This window comes from Agelaius tricolor, unplaced genomic scaffold (genome assembly GCF_023055355.1).
Source record: "Agelaius tricolor isolate 1412-34295 unplaced genomic scaffold, bAgeTri1.0.p SCAF_12, whole genome shotgun sequence".
Lineage (NCBI taxonomy): Eukaryota > Metazoa > Chordata > Aves > Passeriformes > Icteridae > Agelaius > Agelaius tricolor.
Window position 1 is genome coordinate 4,408,673 of NW_027269272.1, and position 21,341 is coordinate 4,430,013.

At 40.7% G+C, this 21,341-nt stretch overlaps 1 protein-coding gene across 6 annotated transcripts in view; it reads left to right on the forward strand.

Moving 5' to 3' along the window:
- CLSTN2 (calsyntenin 2) overlaps positions 1 to 21,341 on the forward strand; it is a 347,811-nt gene that overhangs the window by 284,189 nt on the left and 42,281 nt on the right. For all 6 annotated transcript variants that reach the window (XM_071437165.1, XM_071437166.1, XM_071437167.1 and 3 more), the window contains exon 9: positions 14,467 to 14,629. In XM_071437165.1, coding sequence (XP_071293266.1) covers positions 14,467 to 14,629 — 163 coding nt within the window. The remainder of the gene's footprint in view (positions 1 to 14,466; positions 14,630 to 21,341) is intronic.

Consider the following 21,341-nt stretch of genomic DNA (forward strand, 5'->3'; position numbering starts at 1 on the left):
TTAAAATATCCCCACAGCAGCCAGTGAAGTTCCTATTTCTAATTTACTCACAACTGCTTGAAAACAGACAAAAAAACTGCAGACTGATACTGCACAGATCTTCCCTGTTTTAGTGTTCTTCCAAATGGACAATGGTATTCCAGACACTCCAGAATTTTACTGCATTTTTTCAAGCAGTTGCACAGTCCAGGATCTCACTAAATTCTTTTCCTATCTTACTGTGATCCTTTTATTACTGATTCAATCTTTTCCCTTGCAGTTTGTTCACTTCAATTAACCTGTGGACTCAAACATGTTCAGAGGAATTTACTGTTGCTGTAATTGCACGCATGGCCTGCGTGGCATTTTTTATTCTTTCCTAAGTGGCCTCATGCCCTCTCTCCCTGAGACCACCATCCCTGGATTTGCATGCACTCCCAAATGAGGGTTTGCTGTAATTTCATGGCCAGCACAGACACCCTGATTTCAAATTCAGCCTTCATTTTCCATATGATGAATATATAACCAAATGTGCCTCATTTAATGAAAACTCTTGCAGTAACTTAGCACCCAGTGCTCAGCCAAAGTAGGAGAACTGTGATAACAGTTAAATGGATTACAATGCAGACATAAATGATGGTATTAATATGACTCTAGAGTGTGTGCAATAGGAGGCCATAGATAGTCCTCTGCATGCAGAGGTGACAGGAAATGTCCAGTTGCTTTCAGGTAATAAGAGACATTGCTGAATGTCATACTTGGACTCCTTCCCTCAAGGACAGAGCTGCTGTTGCTCTCCTTGAATGTCACTTCCTAGCCCAAATGGACTAATTGTTTGGGTTTCAGAAATACACAGCTCTCAGCTGGCAGAGGATCCACCTACTGTCTTTATTTCTGCAGTTACAGTTCTTTTATGTCATGTGAGTCTTCCATATGACTTGGTATGGGTCTGTTATTACCTACTTTAGGGGAGCATGTTGGAAGTTTTGTCCTTAATATCCAGATTTTTTTTAAGTTATTTACAGTTTTGAAAGCAAACACCTGACCTATTTGGCAAAACTAAAAAGGCATATTTTTCAGGGTTGGTTTTTTGTTTTTTTACCTGAAGAACCTGTTCTCCCATTTCTAAAAATAGTAATTTCAGCACCCATTTACCAATCAGCAAAACAGTGTTTCACTGGGAAAATTTCAGACAGCTCAATTGTGAATAAAGAACATGATCATGATTAGTACTAGAAGCAAGCTGCATATTGACAAAATAACAGCATTCTCTGGCAAAGTCACACATACAGCTGATAACTAATTACCTTCCTACGGTATATAACACATAATCAGTCTGTCTGCAAAATGCCAGCTCTGTAATTAAAGTCCTAGCAGTCCCCATTTCACTAAAGAGACTATGCATAATATTGAGTTGTATCATTTCCTGACTTATATCTATGTATAAATACAGCAGCAAGGACACACAACCATTCTTCACCTTACAGAAATTATGAAGGGAGCCAAGTATGACTCATTGCCACCTTTTAGCTGCATTAAAACAAAATAGCATTTGCTTTTCCCTGCATTATGTCCTAATTGTCTGCTGGAACAGAAGTAAATCCCAGACTAATCTGTATGGGGAAGGAGCACCTATTTCTGCTGTGCCTTTGTGCTGCTGTAGCTGCCCCCAGCTACAACACCTGCCAGAGTAGTGGGCTCTGGGCTGCATGAGATTCCCTCCATGGTTCCCTGGAAAGATCCTCCCAATTCAGTGTGAGAGTTGTGTGAAAGCAGGGATTCTTTCATCCCCAGTTTGCACTGTGCACTTTCAACAGAGCAAATAACGTTTCGAGTAAATCCCTTCTCCCGAAATGTGGGAATTGTGAGAGGTGTTTAACACCCATGTCAGCTGCATCTGCCTTTGCTGAGCGTGTTTAAAGCAGCCCTTGCAAGCAGTCTCAGCACTCCCTTCAGAGATCAGAGCCTTTGAAGAGGGATTTGCCCAGTGATGGGGGCCTTCAAAGAGCCAGCAAAGGACAGGAGTGCAGCCCCAGGCAGGCTCCAGGCGGGCTTTCTTCTGTGTGCAGCCCAGCCTGGGAACCCCAGTGTTTCCCAGATGGGAGCTGAGAGCTTAGGCATCGAGTCTGGATGTTTATTTAATGAATTAATGCCAGCATGTAACTTCCTGTGGGATGTGCATTGGTAAGGGAGCGTGGTCCCTTGGTCTGACAAATTGAGTGATGTGTGTAGGTGGGGCTGTGTGAGAGGGAGGAGGCAGGAGCTCTCTTCAGGAGGTGTTTTTAGAGCTGAGCACAAGTGTTTGCCCTCTAAAGCAAACAAGCCCCAGCTACCCTGTTTTCTTTGCCTCTGGGGTCAAGTTTGCGTTAATCCCACTCTTTGTACCTTTATAACATCTTAAAAGCTGCCTGAACCAAGTGTTTTCTTTGTTCAGCAGCAAGGAAAGGATGTATCATCCTGCTTTGAACAGGGACAGCCTCCTTTTTCTTCATGCAACATCAGAGAGACAAAAAAAACCCCTTCAGGAATGTGGTCATACCTCTCAATTGTCTCAGTCCTTGAAGCAGCAGGCAGTCAAGATGCCTGACTCAAATGTAACCTTTAAACATTTGAATATTATCATTTCAGCCAGGTTTCTAGAAAGCAAACTGAATAAAAAGCATGTATATTAATATTTGAGAGGTAATGGCAAAGAATAGCAGGGTTTGTTTTGTATTAACACTCTTAGCTTTTGGTTTTTTAAATTAAGTTTATGTTTTGATTAAGTTTATGTTTTGATTAAGTATTATTAATAAACTGAAAATTATTTGCTTGGTTTTCTAGCAAATAATGGGTTTTTCAGGAGGTGTGCTAAATGGGCATTTCATTTAGTTTATGACCACAATTCCATTTGCAGACAGAGCCCTCCAAAGTGAAAAATAAGTTTGTTGCAAATCTCTTAATAGAAATATCTGACAGACAGAATTCCCGCATGTGTCACCTAAGAAGGCAAATTTTGGAGATGAGAGAAAGTGATTTAAATTCCAGATAAGATTCAAAGATGAGGCCTCATGAGTGAAATGAAGTAGAATTCTATGCATCCTGTCTTGAGGAGGGAACAAACTCACAGACCAAAAGCTCCTTTCAGCTCCCTTTGAAATCAGGTTGTTCAAAAGCCCACACCTTTTTAGTTTTGGAAAGGATATTAATAATGCAAGAAAATAAGACTGACACAATTTGTACCTCAATGTACATGAAAACATCCCTGATCTCTGTACTCCCTTCCCAGTGATGCCCTCAGGAACATAATGGGTGCCATTTGGAAATAAAACATGCTTAATGCTATAAATGCTTTATAAATGCATTCATAGGCAAAATTAAAAAAATTATTTGAGCACTTCAATAAATAATGTCAACCAAATATCAGGTCTCAGATTAGGAAATAAAGGAGGTATTTAGGCCATTTCAGTTAGGTAGGAGCTCAAAGGATCTGCTGGGTTTCATAGTTCTCCTTAATATTATTCTTATTTGTTAAGTGGTAAATGTGTTCAGTTTGTGAATAATTCCCAAAGACATGATCTCCCCAAGTCTTTGCATTTTTTCATTTCTGATTATATATATATACACATTTGGGTATATAACATTTATAGTAGTTTCTTTAGTCTAGAGAGATATTTAACAGAAAATTTATATGGACAAATCACAGTGTAGATCAATATCTGGCATATAAATGAAACAATCATAGAAGCCCTTTCAATTGGGAAGCAGGAAATTAAACCTTTAGTGTTTATTCTTGCTAAGACTTTGGTTGATCTTTTTAGTCCTCAGATTCAGTTGATTCAAGTTGATCTTAAAAAATGTCCCCATGTTTCATTACTTAGTAGAAAGTGCATACATCTCAGAATATTGATCATTCTTTCCATTTAGATAGGAGCAGTTTTCCACCCTGATAGGAGCCAGGCAATTTTATTGAGCCTGACACGCTGCAGCATCTGTGCTGGGGCCTTTCTTCCCTTGCTTTTCCTTCTCTCCTCAGCTGGAGATTTCCAAGGGCAAATCCAAGCTGGCAGTGGCCGTGCTGCATCTCAGAAGCAAAGTTCTTTGCATTATCCTTAGTGGTTTTACTTGTTCTTTTTATACCCTGGCATCAGGGGGCTTTTCTGCCTTTTTTTAATTCCTGATCGGTTGGTGTTCATTAAGAGAAAAATAAAGGAGATTTTAGAACAAAAGGAAAAAAGGGAAATAATACACCAGGGTGGGTTACTGTTCAGTAAAGCTTCCTGTTACAAGTAATGAAATATTATAAGAACAAAGAACAGATAAAATAGAAATAATTTGATTTTTTAATTTACTTTTTTAAACAACAGTACAGGAACCTATTAAAACACATAAAGTGTTCTGCTCCCCATCCTGGCTGTCTCACTTTTGCTGGCAGCAGGGCTGCTCCCTTCATTGGGTACCAGTTCCTGACAGCTTCAGAAGGGAATATTCTGAAACAGGAGGCCACTGCCTTGCTCCCATTCTAATTCTTCTTTGGAGACCAGCCCTTAGTTCAGAGGGATGGTCCAATCCAGAGCACCACAGTCAAATAATGTTAACTGGGTTTATTTACACGAGGCAGTGAGAGCAAGAGAGAGATTAATGCCCAGGAAAAATTCCCTTACTGGTGAAGAAGAACCAACATTCAGCCTAATCCCATGGGAATTTCTTTATGGGACCACTATAACAGTTTATAGAAATTATTTTTCCTTCTATTACCTACCAAGACTGTTATTTGGTAGTTTAAGGAGTATCAACAATAACTTTAATAGTAGAGTTAACAGGGATCAGTTTTCATTAGCTGTGTGTCACTTCAGTAGTTTAGTTTGAATTTCAATTCAACTCAGTTATTAAATACTTAGTTTCTAAAAATGTTTTTTCATCTTTGTATGCTCTGATAATTTCCCTTTCTTTAATAGTTTTTAAATCAATTTATTCTGATATGAGCTGTTCAAAGTAACACCTAGAATACTACAAATTGGTCTAAGAGAATATTCCCATTGATATGAGCTGTTTGGAGTTTATTTATTTCAGTGATTGTACCGTGCTGACTTTCTAAAAACAGTGCTCCCTTTTTACTTTAAAGCTTTAGAAATGCAGAACTATTCTACAACGATGTTTTCAAATGTTTCACTCTAGTTTGTAATTAAAAACACCAAAGTTTTGTGTGTATGTATGTATATGCATATTTATATCTCTCATACATTCATATGCATATATGTACCGCTAAAAGCTGTAAAGGACTGCACCAGTGAATTGTTTTTATCATCTCTCCATCTTAGAGTGATGTGAAAGTCTTCTGGTCTGGGTTGTCAAGTCTCTTCTAAGAGTACGATAGGAGACAAATCTGTGCAGGTGAACAGCCAGATAAATTTCCAACAAGGGTGGTTTCTGATGGAAAAAGGCCAGCACTGTGGTCATGCTGTTCCTTCTGCATTCATTTGAATGGACATAGAGGGGAAATTGGCTGAGGAGGGAAAAAATAATTACTTTTATTTTTCACTGAAGAGTAAAGAAGAATTTCTGATAAAATACAACAAGGTGTTTCCTATGGGAACATCCATAGCTATGAAGATAGATACTTGGCAAACTTGCTATATAAATGTGTTTCAGGAATTTGTTTGGATTAATTGGTACTGCTGGGGTACTTCTCAAGAGAAAAAAAATGGTTAAAAGATTAAACTTTCCTCACCAAATTTTCTGAGTGATTTAGTGAACATCCACACTTCTCTTTGACGTGTTCAATTAATGATATTGCAAAATAAATGGCAGGGCTCAAGGTACTCTAACGAAATATTCTATCCATATTTTCTTAAAAATATCAAATCTTAGCCATGTTTCCTAAACAGTCTTTGAAAATCTGGTTTTTTTAAGTGAAAGAAAATGTCTAAGTCATATAAACATTAGGCAGAAGAAAATATGTACTAGACAGTGAGTAAATAGTTGAAAATATCAATTTAGAAAGATGGTGATTAGATGCATGCTTGTTTGCATAAAGCATTTACTTGAGCACAAGTACACAAGAAATTCCATCAGGTTTTTCTAATGGGCAGTTTTCTAAACTATATAACTGAATAGTTCATATTGAGGAAACAATTGTTTTATAAGGTACACAGATTCTCATTTTAAATCAATCAGCATGAGGCTGCATTATCCTTTTAATTAGTGAGATTATAAGTAGTGCTCCCCAGTCCTTCACCTCCAGTTTGTTTCAAAGTACAGAGTTGTGGGAAATCCCTTCTGCTTTGCTCAGCTTCCTGAAGAAGGTGTCAGTGCTGGGGCTCACAGTGTCTGTGGAATGCCACCAGTGCCTCCTTCAGGAGCTTGGGCAGGAGGCCCTGCCAGCAGAGTCCTGGGAATGACATCCCTGTGGCTCTGCCCACCTCAGTATCAGTACAAGAGGATTATCTTCCTTTTATCCTTTCAGCCAGGGTAGGAAATGCAACCTGTTTCCAGATTCCATGCCAAAACTCCTGTGAGGAAGCAATACCTTGTTTGAGACCTCCATAAGGAGCAGGGAAATCTCTTTTGCTCCCTTCTCTGGGTAATGTTCCTCTGATATTGAGCTGAGGTGCCAGAAGGAAGGGATTAATTTGCACAGTGTTCATCTCCTTTATTCTGTAAATTTAACTGGGGGAGTTTGTAGCAATGCCTCCTTTTCCCACATGCAGTGTATTTTCCTTCCATCCTGCCTTAATTACTACTTCCCTCCTGTATCTATTGGCACTGCAGAGACAGGGTGCATTGATTTTACAGATGGGGGAAGGTGTCGTGTGAAGGAGCTGCTGAACTATAACTGTAGAACACAAAACACAAAGAGAGTATCTTTTCAAAAAGCCCTAGTACATAATATGAATATTTTAGAGCTTGATTTAAAGTTTTCTGAAGAGGTTGTGGAGATATTGGAGACCTATCTGCAATCTGCACACCTTCACTTAGTGGTCAGGGATATCAAACCCTTTCCCAGAGATGTTTTAATCATTTCCAGGAAAGCAATGCTGACGTTGAGTAAAGCCAACACATGTGGTAAATATGTCCTAATGCAGAGTCTATTACTGAGGCAGAATAATAATGCTATAATAATAATAATAATGCAGAATAATAATACAGCAATTCACGTGACTGAATGGATTTGATTAATCAGTGTTTGCCCTTTGCTTTTATTTCCAAAAGCTCTTCCCCAAAATGATTATGCTGACAGACTGTACTGTAGCACAAAGCCAATTTCAAGTGCATATCTATTGACTCCCACAAAAGCAGACTTTTACCATAAAACCACATATTCATGGCAGAAACAGATTTTTGTTCATTATATTAGAAAACAGAAGGACACCAGGTAACCCAGGTACCCCCAGTGAAGCAATGCCATCCTTCACACTGAATATCTGCATACTGAATTACACACTTGAGATCTACACCAGGATATTTTTAGCAGTGTTTTCTTCTGTTCCTGGTGGTGCAGGGATAATTTAAAAAAAGGAAAAAGGAAAGAAAGAAATCAGAAGTGTTTATAGACAATGAGAAAAAGAGCTCAAAAAGTCAACTGTGTAACTTTTTTTCCTATATCACTTAATCAGCTTTGCAGGTAGCTCAGATACTGAAATTTGAGACAAAGATTTATTAGAAGAAATCAAAAGGAAGCAGCAGTCATAGCAACAGCAATGCCCCAAGGTATCTCCTTTTCTTATTTTAAACTAACATGGCTTAATTGCAGACATCTGTGGATGAGAACTGACATTAGGAAAACAATTAGGATAATAAATGAGATTCTAAAGTAACAGATAAAAGCTCATTCAATATCTGTAAAGATCCCATTTCAGAGACAACCATGGTTTATCCCAGGGTGGGAGAGGAGAAAGGGTCTCTGTGCTCACCTGTGAATTCCTTCATGAAAAACTCACCAATCTCAGGCAGAATGACTCAACTGCCTAAAATGTTTAATTTTTTTAAATTTACATATGTAATACACATCTTTCTCTGAAGAATTGCAAATATATGTAATTTTTTCAATTTATATGAAATCCACTGCCAACCAATTACAAATTATTATCTTTTATAGGCTTCCTTGTTGCAGGGGCACTACTGCTTAGTTCCTGATTCAAAGTATAATGAAACAGTCTTTCAGAACCTTCCTTTTAGCTCCCTGTTTGTAAGCAGTGCAGTGTTTTCTCTCAATACTATAAAAATATGTTCAAAATACATAATAAAAATATTTATAAATATTTAAATATATACATATAAAACCTATAAAAATATATATAAAAAAACTAAAAAATATATATTAAAAATTATTGGAATCAACAGAAAAAGAGCAATTCCAAACCTTGTAAATTTTTAAAAAACTCTTTCAGGAGGATTTTTTTAGCGATGGAGAGAAAAATGTGTTTTTTAAACTCAAATCAATATCCCTCTCCCCATCCAGTTATCATCTATTTTCAGTGCTCTGAACCAGGGTAGTCGGGGCCAGGCTTTGAAGCAGAGCCACAAAGCATTTGGCTGCTTTCAGAATAAGGCAGGAGGGTTGACCAGGGGACTGTGGCTGAGGGAATAATGCTAATGCCATTAAGATTCCCTGCATTTTTTGCCTTCTTTAGTGAGGGGGTATAAAAATGCAGGGTTTTCCACTTTGAAAAGCCTGTCCATGGTCACTTCTCCCTTGGCACTGCAGGGCTGCTGTTTTTCCCTAAGGCTGCCTCCCCCTGCCCAAACAAGCCCAGTTCTCTCAGCCTCTCCTCATGTGGCCAGAGCTGACACTTCTGCTGGTTCTCCACTGAATTCACTCCAGTTTATCGAAATACTCCTTGTATTTAGGGTCCCAAAGCAGGCCCAGGGTTTTAGGTGTGCTCTAATAAATGATGGCTAAGGATGGGGGTTAAGATGCTTTCTTGAAACAAGTAGTTCAGTCAGACCACTTTTGTCAACTGAATGAGTGATTCAGACCACTCAGGAGGAAGGATTTTTGTCTCATAGCTGCAGTAAGTGGTGCTATTTGCAGTGAGCCTTTCTCCTTTCCTTTCCTTTCCTTTCCTTTCCTTTCCTTTCCTTTCCTTTCCTTTCCTTTCCTTTCCTTTCCTTTCCTTTCCTTTCCTTTCCTTTCCTTTCCTTTCCTTTCCTTTCCTTTCCTTTCCTTCCCTTCCCTTCCCTTCCCTTCCCTTCCCTTCCCTTCCCTTCCCTTTCCTTCCCTTCCCTTTCCCTTCCCTTTCCCCTTCCCTTTCCCCTTCCCTTTCCCCTTCCCTTCCCTTTCCCAAACTTCCCTGAACTTCCCTTCCCTTCTTTCTGCTTTTGTTGAGGATGTTTGAGGATGTTCTGAGAGCACTTCCTAAGCAGAAGATGGAAGCCACACGTGCCACTCCAGGCCCTGGTGGGACACTCTCAGGTGTGCTCTCAGCAGCACCAAGGGGCTGTGCAGAGCTGTTTCCTTGCTCAGGCACCCTGGCATGGGCACACTAGGCTGTGCAGAGCTGTGTCCCTGCTCAGGCTCCCTGGCATGGGCACACTGGGCTGTGCAGAGCTGTTTCCTTGCTCAGGCTCCCTGGCATGGGCACACTGGGCTGTGCAGAGCTGTGTCCCTGCTCAGGCTCCCTGGCATGGGCACACTGGGCTGTGCAGAGCTGTTTCCTTGCTCAGGCTCCCTGGCATGGGCACTCTGGGCTGTGCAGAGCTGTTTCCCATCCAGGCTCCCTGGCATGGGCACACTGGGCTGTGCAGAGCTGTGTCCCTGCTCAGGCTCTCTGGGATGGGCACACTGGGCTGTGCAGAGCTGTGTCCCTGCTCAGGCTCCCTGGCATGGGCACCCTGGGCTGTGCAGAGCTGTGTCCCTGCTCAGGCTCCCTGGCATGGGCACACTGGGCTGTGCAGAGCTGTGTCCCTGCTCAGGGCACACTGGGCTGTGCAGAGCTGTGTCCCTGCTCAGGCACCCTGGCATGGGCACACTGGGCTGTGCAGAGCTGTTTCCCATCCAGGCACCCTGGGATGGGCACACTGGGCTGTACAGAGCTGTTTCCCATCCAGGCACCCTGGCATGGGCACCCTGGGCTGTGCAGAGCTGTTTCCCTGCTCAGGCTCCCTGGCATGGGCACCCTGGGCTGTGCAGAGCTGTTTCCCATCCAGGCACCCTGGGATGGGCACACTGGGCTGTACAGAGCTGTTTCCCATCCAGGCTCCCTGGCATGGGCACACTGGGCTGTGCAGAGCTGTTTCCCTGCTCAGGCTCCCTGGCATGGGCACCCTGGGCTGTGCAGAGCTGTTTCCCTGCTCAGGCTGCTGAGGGGGACCAGAGGGATGTGCAGGGAGCTCAGCAGAGGCTCATGGTGAGCATGAACAGCTCTTCCCTGGGCTCCTGGGGAGCACAGGCTGCCTTGGAGCTGCAGCCAAGCAGGTGAAAGATCCCCATTCCAGGGGTGGCCCCAACTGACTCGAGGGAGGCTCCAAGAGCTGGAAATTGCAGATTCTCCCAGGTGCCAGGCCTGGCCTGTTGGACAAAGCTGAAAAATGGGGCATTTTGCAGGCCACCAAAGTCTGGTTCTAAGCACCACATGCTTCTCAGACCAAGAACTTTGGTTTCAGTATTTTCCTGAGCATTCCAGTCTAAAGCACAAAAATCTGATGTTTTTCATTAGAAGATTCCAAGAGCCTTGGTCACATACTCCATAAGATTTATATGGAGGCTGTTTTCAGCTATTTCATAAAAGCATATTCCAATGCAATGGCTTGTAATCAGCACTAGGACTTCAGGCTGTTTCATTCACTGTGATTTGATTAATACTTTTTTGAGGCAGACTGGCATGATAGAGTGATTAGACCAAGCCATCCAGCAGTTTTGGAAAGCCCAACTCACTCATCTGTGATTTTATCTCATTACGATAGCTGTATAAATTAGATTTTTAAAATAAATTTCCAACTTGACAGTATTAAAATTTCTTTATTTGCCAGTGTAGTATATTTTATAATTTTCTTTTCCTGGCTTCACTGCTTCATATTGCATTCCATTGCCACAGTGGAATACATGCAGGGAAAAAATTGGTTTCCTGTGTTTAGAAGGCAAAGAAGGTGTCTGAAGTAACAGCATAACAAATTACACACCACAATTATTTATTTCATTATTTTGTTGCTTGTGAAATGGCCAGGCATGAAGTACTACCTGCTGCTGAAGGACTGGGATGTACTCCAGAGTTTGGAAGTAATGTTTTGCTTCCTTGTAGAATATTTGTTTTTACACTGGGGCCCAGTACAGATGCTGAAAGATGGTTTAGAGGAATAGACATGTGTCTGTGTCCCTAAGCTGGATTGAAATTGGGTGACAATTAAGATGACCAACAAGTGCTGTTTAAATCTCAGGAACAACCAAGCTGAGACCATAAGTCTTATCCTTCAAAACAATGCTTGATGTGTTTATGTGTTAAAATTTAAGGAAATGCAGGTTAGTGAGGGTTTGCAGACATCACCAATCTTATGTTCCAGAATGTATAAGAAAAAATAAAAGTTACTGAGTACTTTGTGTGGACATCTACAGCTGGACACGTGTATTTTCTGTATTTTTCTTGGAAGCACTTGAGCCCAGTTGCAGGATCCTTGAATTGTGGAATTTATGAAATGCTGTGTTTTCAGGAAGCGTTTTCTTTGAAAAATCTAACTGCCTAATGGATTAATTACACTGGCTACACATTATTGTGCTCTTTGTGGTGTAATGCCTCCAAAATGTTTTGTTTGGTCTGTCCAAGTGCCCTTGCTTGAGTTAAACATGAGGATTACTCATTCATTGGGGTGCACATGTGTTGCAGACATCTTTCATGAAAAATCCTTTCTTAGGATTTTTCCTTGTGAGAAGCTGCAGTTTCAAGAACTAAAGTAAACAATGGTTATCTGCTGCTGTGGAATGCAACAGGTAGACCCATGATTGGTCTCCTGTGGGTGTTTGGATTTCTTGACCACTCATGGCAGAGCTGGCTCTTGCTCTGTCTGAGACACAGATCTTTGTTATTCATTCTTTTCTATTCTTAGCTTAGCTAGCTTCTGAAGAAACCTTTTCCTTTCTATTGCTTTTAGTATAGTCTTAATGTAACATATATCATAAAATAATAAATCAAGCCTTCTGATCATGGAGTCAACATTCTCGTCTCTTCTTCATCCTGAAAACCCTTGTGACCACGGTCACACACATGGGGTGCACGTGATGCAGTTCAGGGTTGCAAAACAGAAACAGTGTGGAACAGTTCTGGTTCCACAAGGTGCCAGGGATTCACCCTGTAGGTTTGGCTATGCAAGGTCTCTCAAAACAAGGGTTTGTTTTCTATGAAATGTCAGCTGCATGTGGCTGTGATGCATCAAATGCTAATGAGGTCAGGGCTTGGCAAGCTGTTTTTCCTTGGAAGGCAGGGCTGCATAATACTGTTGGTGGTTGGAGATGCTCAATAAGGTTTTCAGTCTTCCAATTTATTTACTTTCAATTTTGGTTTCAGTGCATTTAACCTTCAGAAAAGATTTCTGCTGTCTGCTGCTTACAAAAGGAAAGCTCCCCCCTGCAGCCCCTTGCTGCATTTATCTCTTGCTGTGTTGCTACAGTATCTGCAATAATAAATGTATCCATTTGAAATAGAAGTAATTAAGTTCTTGTTGAAATGCCTTCTGGAACAAAGCATTAGCTTTTGCTTTCAAAGGGGAGATATTGCCCCAGATAGCACTTCACCTGGCCAAGGACAAAATGTTATGGTTAAACATCACTTTCTGCTTGCTTCTGTGAAACAGCAAGCATATCTGCATTCAAGCACTTCCATTTCTAAATGCACCAAAACAAGGATCTCCCCAGAACTGAAAGCACCATTGTTGCAGCTATTCTTTTGTTTTTAAAACAGCCCACTCATCCTACCAGTTTGCTGTGATTTATTCCTTTGAACTTTTAAATTGAAAGATACAACAACAGAAAAAAATAATTGGGCAGACATTGATATTTGCACACCAGACTTCTGTCTCTAGAGGCATGGGTTCATCCAGCTGTACATTTGTAAACTAAAGCTGAATTTGGCCATCCTGCAGTAATCCCTGGTTGTCCAGCTCTGAAATTCCTATGTGATTTGACACGAATGTTGTCATCCTGAAAGTATGTTGTAGCTGTGGCTGTTGCTTTTCAAAGCTGGTGGGTGTCAGGGAACTCATAAAGATACTCATTTTCCCCCCATCTGGGAAAAAGCTCAAGGCCAAAAGAGGAGGGGTGGAGAAGAGGTGAGTTCCTGCCCAAACCTGTAGATTGCTGGTCCCTCTGTGTTGCACAGGCCATGGCCCAGGTCCTTTCAGTACTGTCAAGGTCCTGGCAGGTTGTACAGGATTTTCTAAGTACTGATGGGATAAGTTAATAATGGCAATCATCAGTCCAGTGACTAAGGGCTGTACATTTTCTTAATCTGGACCTACTAGGAATGCTCAGTAACTATGCCAGTACATACTCTGTGTATCTTACATGAAGTGTTCTGTTTTCAACACTAGATACAAGCATTAAGAAACTAATATTATCATCTTGGTTTGAAAAGACAGATGCCTGCTAAGGAAGGCAGGAGCCTCCCCTGAAATGGAAAATGTAACTCTCTCTGAATAATTATAATTTTGAAATTAAGGGTCTCTCAGGCAAAGATATGGGAGTGGGAATAACAGTTCTTTATTAGGAAAGGAAAAAAAAAAAGCAGTAGTACAAACCAACCCTGCCAGAGTCAGCACATGCCCTGTCCCCTGTGTGTCAGGGGGTGGCACAGCCCCATCCCATGGGGGCTCAGCCCTCCTGCAGTGCCAGCTGTGGCTCTGCTGGAGCAGGGATCCTGCACAAGGGGGGAGTTTTCCTCTGCAGCTCCAGGGCTGCTGCAGATGGGCCTGGGCTCCCTCTGGCCATGCAGGGCAGCAGAAGCTGCTCCTCTGGCAATGCACTGGGCAAAGGCTGCTGGGCTGTGCCAGGCTCACATTGGATCCAGGTAGGAATGCTTGGCTCCTGCCCTGGGCAATGCAGCATCTCCCCATGGGATGCTGGAATTGGATCAGCCCTGCAGGGACACTCAGTGGCCATGGACAGCAGAGATCTCCTGCAGGGAGGAGTGGCTGGGGGAGAGAGAAAGAAAACTGCCCAATGAACAGAAGATAACTGCCCCACCTCTAACCAATGGCAATACCCCCAGCCACATCTTGTATTTGTAACCTAAGATAATTATGTATTAGGAAATGTGAAAATACAGATGAAATACCAAATTGCCTGATTTTTCTATTTTCTATCCGTGTCTTGTTTCAGAGTGTGTTTTAAGAAGCCTCTATTTATCACATATATTTTGCAAATATATATTTTGCCAAGAGTATTTATCAACAAGCTTTCATTCATGTTAGAGACACAGAAATTACAGCAACATTATTTCCCATGATTGAAATTTGGAAACACCATGGGATATAAAAACCAGCCACTGTAAGAGCTGACTAACACTGTGCTGTGTGTCCCAGATCTGTGACAAGGAGTGGCACTACTACGTGGTCAATGTGGAGTTCCCCGTGGTGACGCTGTACATGGACGGGACGACGTACGAGCCGTACCTGGTGACCAACGACTGGCCCATCCACCCCTCCCACATCGCCATGCAGCTCACAGTGGGGGCCTGCTGGCAAGGTAAAATCACACCAGACAACACACAGCACTGTCAGGAGTTCAGGCCAAGGGAGAATCTTGCCTGCCTCGCTGATTGTGTAGGAAATAAGCTGCTAAAAGATTGATGGTATAAAATCAGGTGTAAATCCAGAGTTGTTAATGAATCAAGTCCAAGGATAAAATGGACAGGATATTAACAGGTTTTGCATTTTCATCACCTGAAGAAATATTGGATACAGTTTGTCTACTCAGTGTGAAAGATTGTCTTCTTTATCTTTCATCCTCACTTCTTTTAATTGTTTCCCTTGTTCTCCCACCTTAAGCAAACTATCTAGGTACTAAAGAACTCCAGCTATCTCTTTTCAGTCCCTGCCTCAGATTTTACAGCTCATGGCCCAGTCCTGGGCTCTTCACATTGGATGTATCTCACCAGCAATTCCAGTAATTCACTTGATTCACCCTGTTGTACACCAGAGGTAAAAGTGAGAGTAAAATAAATCCAAAAGTCCAAACCCCTGAGCCATATGGGCATATATGGTAATATTTGCTTAAATATTACCTTTCTCTGTTTTCTACCCTTTATAATCCAATTCTTCTCATTCTTTTTACCTGGTCCTTGCACCACTTTCTTTCTCTGTTCTCTGCCTTACACCTGAAGTGCTCCTTTTTCTCTGCTTGTCTGTTTTTGTAAAGTTGTCTCCATTACCCTTCCATGTTGATTTTCTATTTACACTGTCTTTTTTCCACTTAAAGTATGAATTGAAGGAAACTATAATTAGGAAAAATGCTTTAACATAGATTGTGTCTCTTCCCCACTCTTTCATGTAGTCTCACTTTCTCCATTATCAGCTTGTTGGCCAATTTGATGTCTGCTTATTTGCAAAATTTGGACATCTTATGCGTGGCAGGGCTGTTCAATGTTAATAGTACTCAAAGCAAATTCAGCTGTTAGATTATGAGTGGGTTAAAGATCCAATCTTTACTTTGATGACAACATGCAGAATGAAGCTGCACTAACCTTAAAAACAAAATTTCATAAGTTGACAATATTGATAATTATTGGAGGTGTGATCAGCTGGTCAGCATTGCACTAATCCCATATACTTGGAAAAGTATAGACAGTTTCTTGTCTAGCTGGTGTTTGCATGTGTGGATTTTTTTTATTCTGCAATATTGGTGCAGTACTTTTGGATCAAAGTTCCAGAGTTAGAAAATGCAAATCTAATTTGCAAATTTAGTTCTTTCCAGACATGAGCAAATGCCATAGAGGCTGTGAATAATCATGGAGTATTGCCTTCAGAAAACTCACCATTTCTCTGTATCTGTACTAAAACAAATTCATTTTAATCCCTTACTGCCTATTTATACAAGGTTCTTCTGCATAGGTCAACATAAATGTTCTTGTGCATTATTTGTATTACTTCTGCCCCTGATCTTCTTTCAGCCACACTCAGTGTTTTCATTACTCTCTAAAAGCAATCTTTGGTGTTTTGGGTCTTTTTTCCTAGAAGTCTTGGTATTGCTGGGAATCCTCTCCCTGCAGCCCTCACCTGAATCTCAGGTTAATCAAGCTGCAGGTGCCACTCTGGGCCCATGGAGCATTTTGGGTGTCTGTGCAACGAGCCCAGCCTGAGCAACAGCTGTGCCAGCTTTGCCACAGCCCTGCATCCATGGGGCTCATCTGCCCCCAAAGCAGCTGGGAACAAAACCAATCATCTTGCTCCCTTTGCACCTCTGGCTCCCTGTCTAAATTGGGAAGAGAAGGAATTGAGGCAAAACTGCTCACTTAGGCTCCCATACATTCAGGCCAGGGACTATATTTCATATTTAGGCTGTTAAAAAATAAAAAAGTGGATATTGTTTTCCAACATTTTTATTTTTGCCTGGGATAATTTGATGGCTTAATTAATAACCATTCAGGATAAGATTCTTCTTCCTTTTTGGTGGAACACCTAATTCAAACTACTGAAATCATACGTATTTACTGCAATATTATGTTATTGCTCTTTTCATAGTGACAGAATTTGAGTTCCTCAAAAGTGGAAACAAATTTTCCACCTAATGAAAATGCTAAGATTTATTAATACAGTGTGCTGAAGATTCTGATAAACTATCATGTGTGTGGCAAAAAGATAAACTTCTAATGGTTATGTGAAACAAGATTTCAAGATACTGCTTTTGACAAAGCTTATCATTTGGTACATTTGTTTTGATCACCTCAAACTATTTTACATGAATGGTGTGGAAAGTCACTTTGTTAAAAAGATGCAGCACTGTATTTCAGTCTGTGAAATAGTAATTAATTAACATAGAAAATCTATTCTAGTCTAGTCAAATCTATTCTAGTCAAATCCTTCTAGTCAAAACAATCTATTCTAGTCAAAACAATAATTTTCAAAGTTTGTATATTTCAAGAAAAAGGGGCTCTATGAAATAAATATTTTAACTATAAATACTTTCTGTGAAACTGTTATTGTCTACTTAGGCTTATACATATTAGCCAGTAACAACAGTCTAAACCTCTACATTTTCACAACATTATAAAGCTGCTTTACAGCATTCTGTGGTTTATTTCAGTAAAAGATATGGTGATTTTGGTGTCATAAGCCATTCAGGAGTCTCCTTGTTAAGAGGATATGAAGAATTTCCAGCTCTGGTTTGCTAAGACTCCTTCCTTTCTTTTCATTAAAGCACTGGCAGAAAGGAGCACTGGTCTCTAACCTCTTCCTTCAGAAAGGGCAGGATCTTCTTTCCTGTCTTTACTAAACCACTTTACACTTCTGAGTACACAGCATCCGTTTGTCAAAGTCAAATTATTTGAAAAACAGTCTCCCCTCAGACAAGTAAATGAATCAGAAGAAATAACATTCCTTTTTTTTATTCTGATTTGCTGACAGCCAAAAGTCATTGTGGCTGTGGGGCAGCTGAAAGACTGGCAGGGAGCAGGAGGAGTGTATTTAGAGGACTGTGAAAAATCAAGAACAAAAATGGCAATTTGCTCTTTTAGCACTAATAGGAAAATCTGCTACTGCTATGAGGGATTTACCCTCCTGTAGATGAAAATGTTTCTGGTCTGGAAACTGGGAATTGTTCTGCTGCTTCTTTAGGATCCTGAGTGTCCTCTGGGATATGAGTGACTCTTTGAGCCCTGATCTTTCCATCCCTTACACTGGTCCCCATCCCGGGGCTCTGTAGCAAGCACCATGCCTGCACCTCCTCCTTGTCTTTGTCAGAGTTATGGCCTGAAGGAATCTTGGACATGTAAAATTCTTTTCTTTAAGATTATTATTGCCTATTATTAATATTCCAATACCTGAGTAACTGTTTTCTGAGTTTTATAGACTTGTTTATAGCATCCATTATGAAAAGTTAGGTTGTTTTTTATTTCTACCTTCAGCTTCTCAAGTGAAATATAAGAGCAGTTTAAGATCAGTGCTGTTCTCCTGACCATAACATGAAAACAATCTGAATGTGCAATTCCTCAGGCTTATGTGACAAATTCAAACTTTAGCCTATGCTGTGCTCACTTGGTTTGTCTGTGGCATAAGCAAATCTCTCCTACATCTCTACCCTTTCCCTGGCAATGTAAAAATCTTGCCTGATTTGTTTGTTCCTGATTTTATGCAAAATTTCTTTAAATAATGTGAGTTGAGTGCTAGGGCTCTCCAAAAAGTAGGGAAAATTAGCCTTTTCCTGAAGGGCATATTCTTGGAGACAAGCAGGGAGTGAAGATGGTTGAAAGAGCAGAAAGCCAGCCTTTAAAAGTGATGGAAAAGACCCTTCCTAGGCTCTGTCAGGCACTGGGTCAAGTTTACTGCAGTCCAGGAAATGGCCCAATTACTTAAAACCAAGCCTGGGGAATGGTTCCCAGTTCTGATGACACTCTGCACATGAGGAAAGCTGCACGATTTGTTCTGGCATAGTCAATATGAACTTTATCTACTAAAAATTAGGTATACTGTATGTTACTGTGGTATAATTTCCTTTTTTAAATCTAAAACCCTTGGTTCTTTCTTCAGGGATCTTACTAAACAGAAGATCCAAGCAGAGTTACCTCATTGATTTAGGGTCCTTCACAATGGTTGGCCTAGAGTGAATTCTTTTTTGTGCAGCTGATGCTTAGTACTGCTATACTTGAGTGGGGGTGGTTTATTTGAGGGTAGGAGTTTAAGCATTATCTTTAGGCTAAAGTGTTGATGTTGGTTTGGTAATGCATGGCAAATCCCAACTTATTCCTTAGCTGGGATTTCAGTGCTGGGAGGCCTGGGAAAAGGTAAGGCTGACCACAAAGCTAAGCAAACTGGGCTCCTAGTGAGGGCAGAAACAAACACCTGCTACAGCTGTTTCTGCAATTAGCCCTTTCTGTAACCTCATGAAGTTTGACAGCTTTCTCTGCAGGTACATATGGTTAATTATATAACTTAATCTTAACATCTTTAAAATTTTGTTCACATCGCTGGTCTAGTGATGATTGTCAAGGGTGTGATTTTGATGGAGGTCAGGTTATTTAAGGGCAAAGTGCTGCTCTTTCTCTAATGGTGAAAGAAATTTTCAGGCAGAATTACTCTCTCAGCATATCTAAAGGACAAAATTGACTTGCTTGCACATCTGTCTCCTAGAGCAAAAAAGACACCAAAGAGAACAGGAGGGAACCACTTCCCTGTGTCTGAAGTGCTTCCTCCCTGAATGGGAATCAAAGCAGACATGGTCCATTGGGAACTCCCCAAGGTTCTCATTACTGCACTTTTTCTTCTTTAGCATAAAAATACTTTAAGATTTCCTCATTTACCTTAAGAGTCTCAAGTCTTTTCAAAAAATAAAAAGGTGCAGCAAGGCATGAGAGTGACCCATACTCTGTGGGGATAAAGTGCAGTAGGTGATTTTTCCACAGGTCACTTAAAAAATCCGCATCAGAGCAAGAACAGAATCAGATCTTCTGTTCTTATTCTCCCTTTTAGGTTTTAACATCCTATTTAATTCTCCTGAGCAATGTAAACAAATTGTTAGCTTGTCCTGGAGCACACTTTACAAGAGCTCACCCCATGAAGTTCTCCTCTGAGTTCATTATTTCTGATTCAGTTTATCTGAGGACATAGCAAATGGACCCTTTTACAGAGTGAGAAACTTCTTCCATAAAATCAAGATTTATAGGTTCCCACTCTGATCCCTTTATTGCTATACATTCAGGGGCAAAAGCAGACAGAGGAAGGAAGCAAATGCTCTTGCTGCATTGTCCTTTGTGACTGTGTTCACAGGGGTTTTGGATTGGGGAAGAGACGAGGATCTGACTCCATGTTTCAGAAGGCTTGATTTATTATTTTATGATATATATTATATTAAAACTATACTAAAAGAATAGAAGAAAAGATTTCCTCAGAAGGCTAGCTAAGAATAGAATAGCAAAGAATGATAACAAAGGCTTGTGGCTTGGGCTCTGTGTCTGAGCCAGCTGACTGTGATTATCCATTAATTACAAACATCCAAGATGGGCCAATCCCAGATGCACCTGTTGCATTCCACAGCAGCAGATAACCATTGGTTACATTTTGTTCCTGAGGCCTCTCAGCTTCTCAGGAGGAAAAACCCTAAGGAAAGGATTTTCCATAAAAGATGTCTGTGACAGCCCTTCTCATCCAGAGAAAGATGGGGCAGATTTCACTGCACTTCAGAGACCTTTGCTGAGTTTCAGCTGTAATAGAAGTACAAACACATGTGGAAGGTTTAGTTTAGGAGGGTATTTTCTTGGAGAGCTGAATTTGCATTCAAATCTGTTACCCTAGATATATGCCCCATTTTTAACTGAATTTCTGCAGGGAGAACTACTTACCAGCACAAAAATATTTTTTGGAGAATAGGGATATAGGTTTTTTGAGCAACGTTTATCTATTGGCTGGATTGTGAAAAATTGTATCATGTTTTTATTATCCTAAGAAAAATCATTGTCAATACTGTAAGTTTTACCCACTTTGGGTTTAAGGATGTATTGCAAAGACATCAGTTGGCATTTGGACACACAAGAGCAGGGAGCCCTTAGTGTTCTCTGAACTTGGCCTACTTCAGATAAAGCTTTAAAGCCTAAAGCTGTTTGAGTGAGGTTGTTGGGTTATGATATCTACCCAGAGCAGAGGCAGACTTAACATGGGACATGTTTGATGACCAACTTATGATTAATTTTTATCTGAGTGATATAAAAAACCCCACTAAAACTTTTCTGTGCTGAGAAATGTCATGTCACCTATTGGGGCTACTCCTGAAATCTGTGTTAAGTTTCATCCTGTTTTACAGCCAATCTACTTGTCAGAGAATTAAATCCAGCTCCCCAAACTGCTGTAGTAAAAAGATGGGATAAATTTGGAGGGTTGGACCTGAGGACTTCAGAGCCAGAACGTCGTTTGCCTGCTCCCAGATTCGTTCAATCTTTATGTTGGAACCCGAAATACTCAATTGTTCTTTAATTATCTGGCTCAGTATAACCAGAATCTAGAATATCTTTAAAAAATTGCATCTCAGTTGGAAATTCTCTTGACTCTTGACCATTTCCCATGAAAACCTCATTGTGATTTGACTGCCTTGATAATTACTTGCTCATTATTAGGATAGGACAAAAAGCCTGCAAAATCTGTGAGCTCCATAAAGTCACTTGTTTTGACGTGCCTGATTGTTCTTTGGAGATTGGTAAGGAAGGCAAGCAGCACTTTACATCTGTGTAATCAAACCTACAACTGCAAAATGC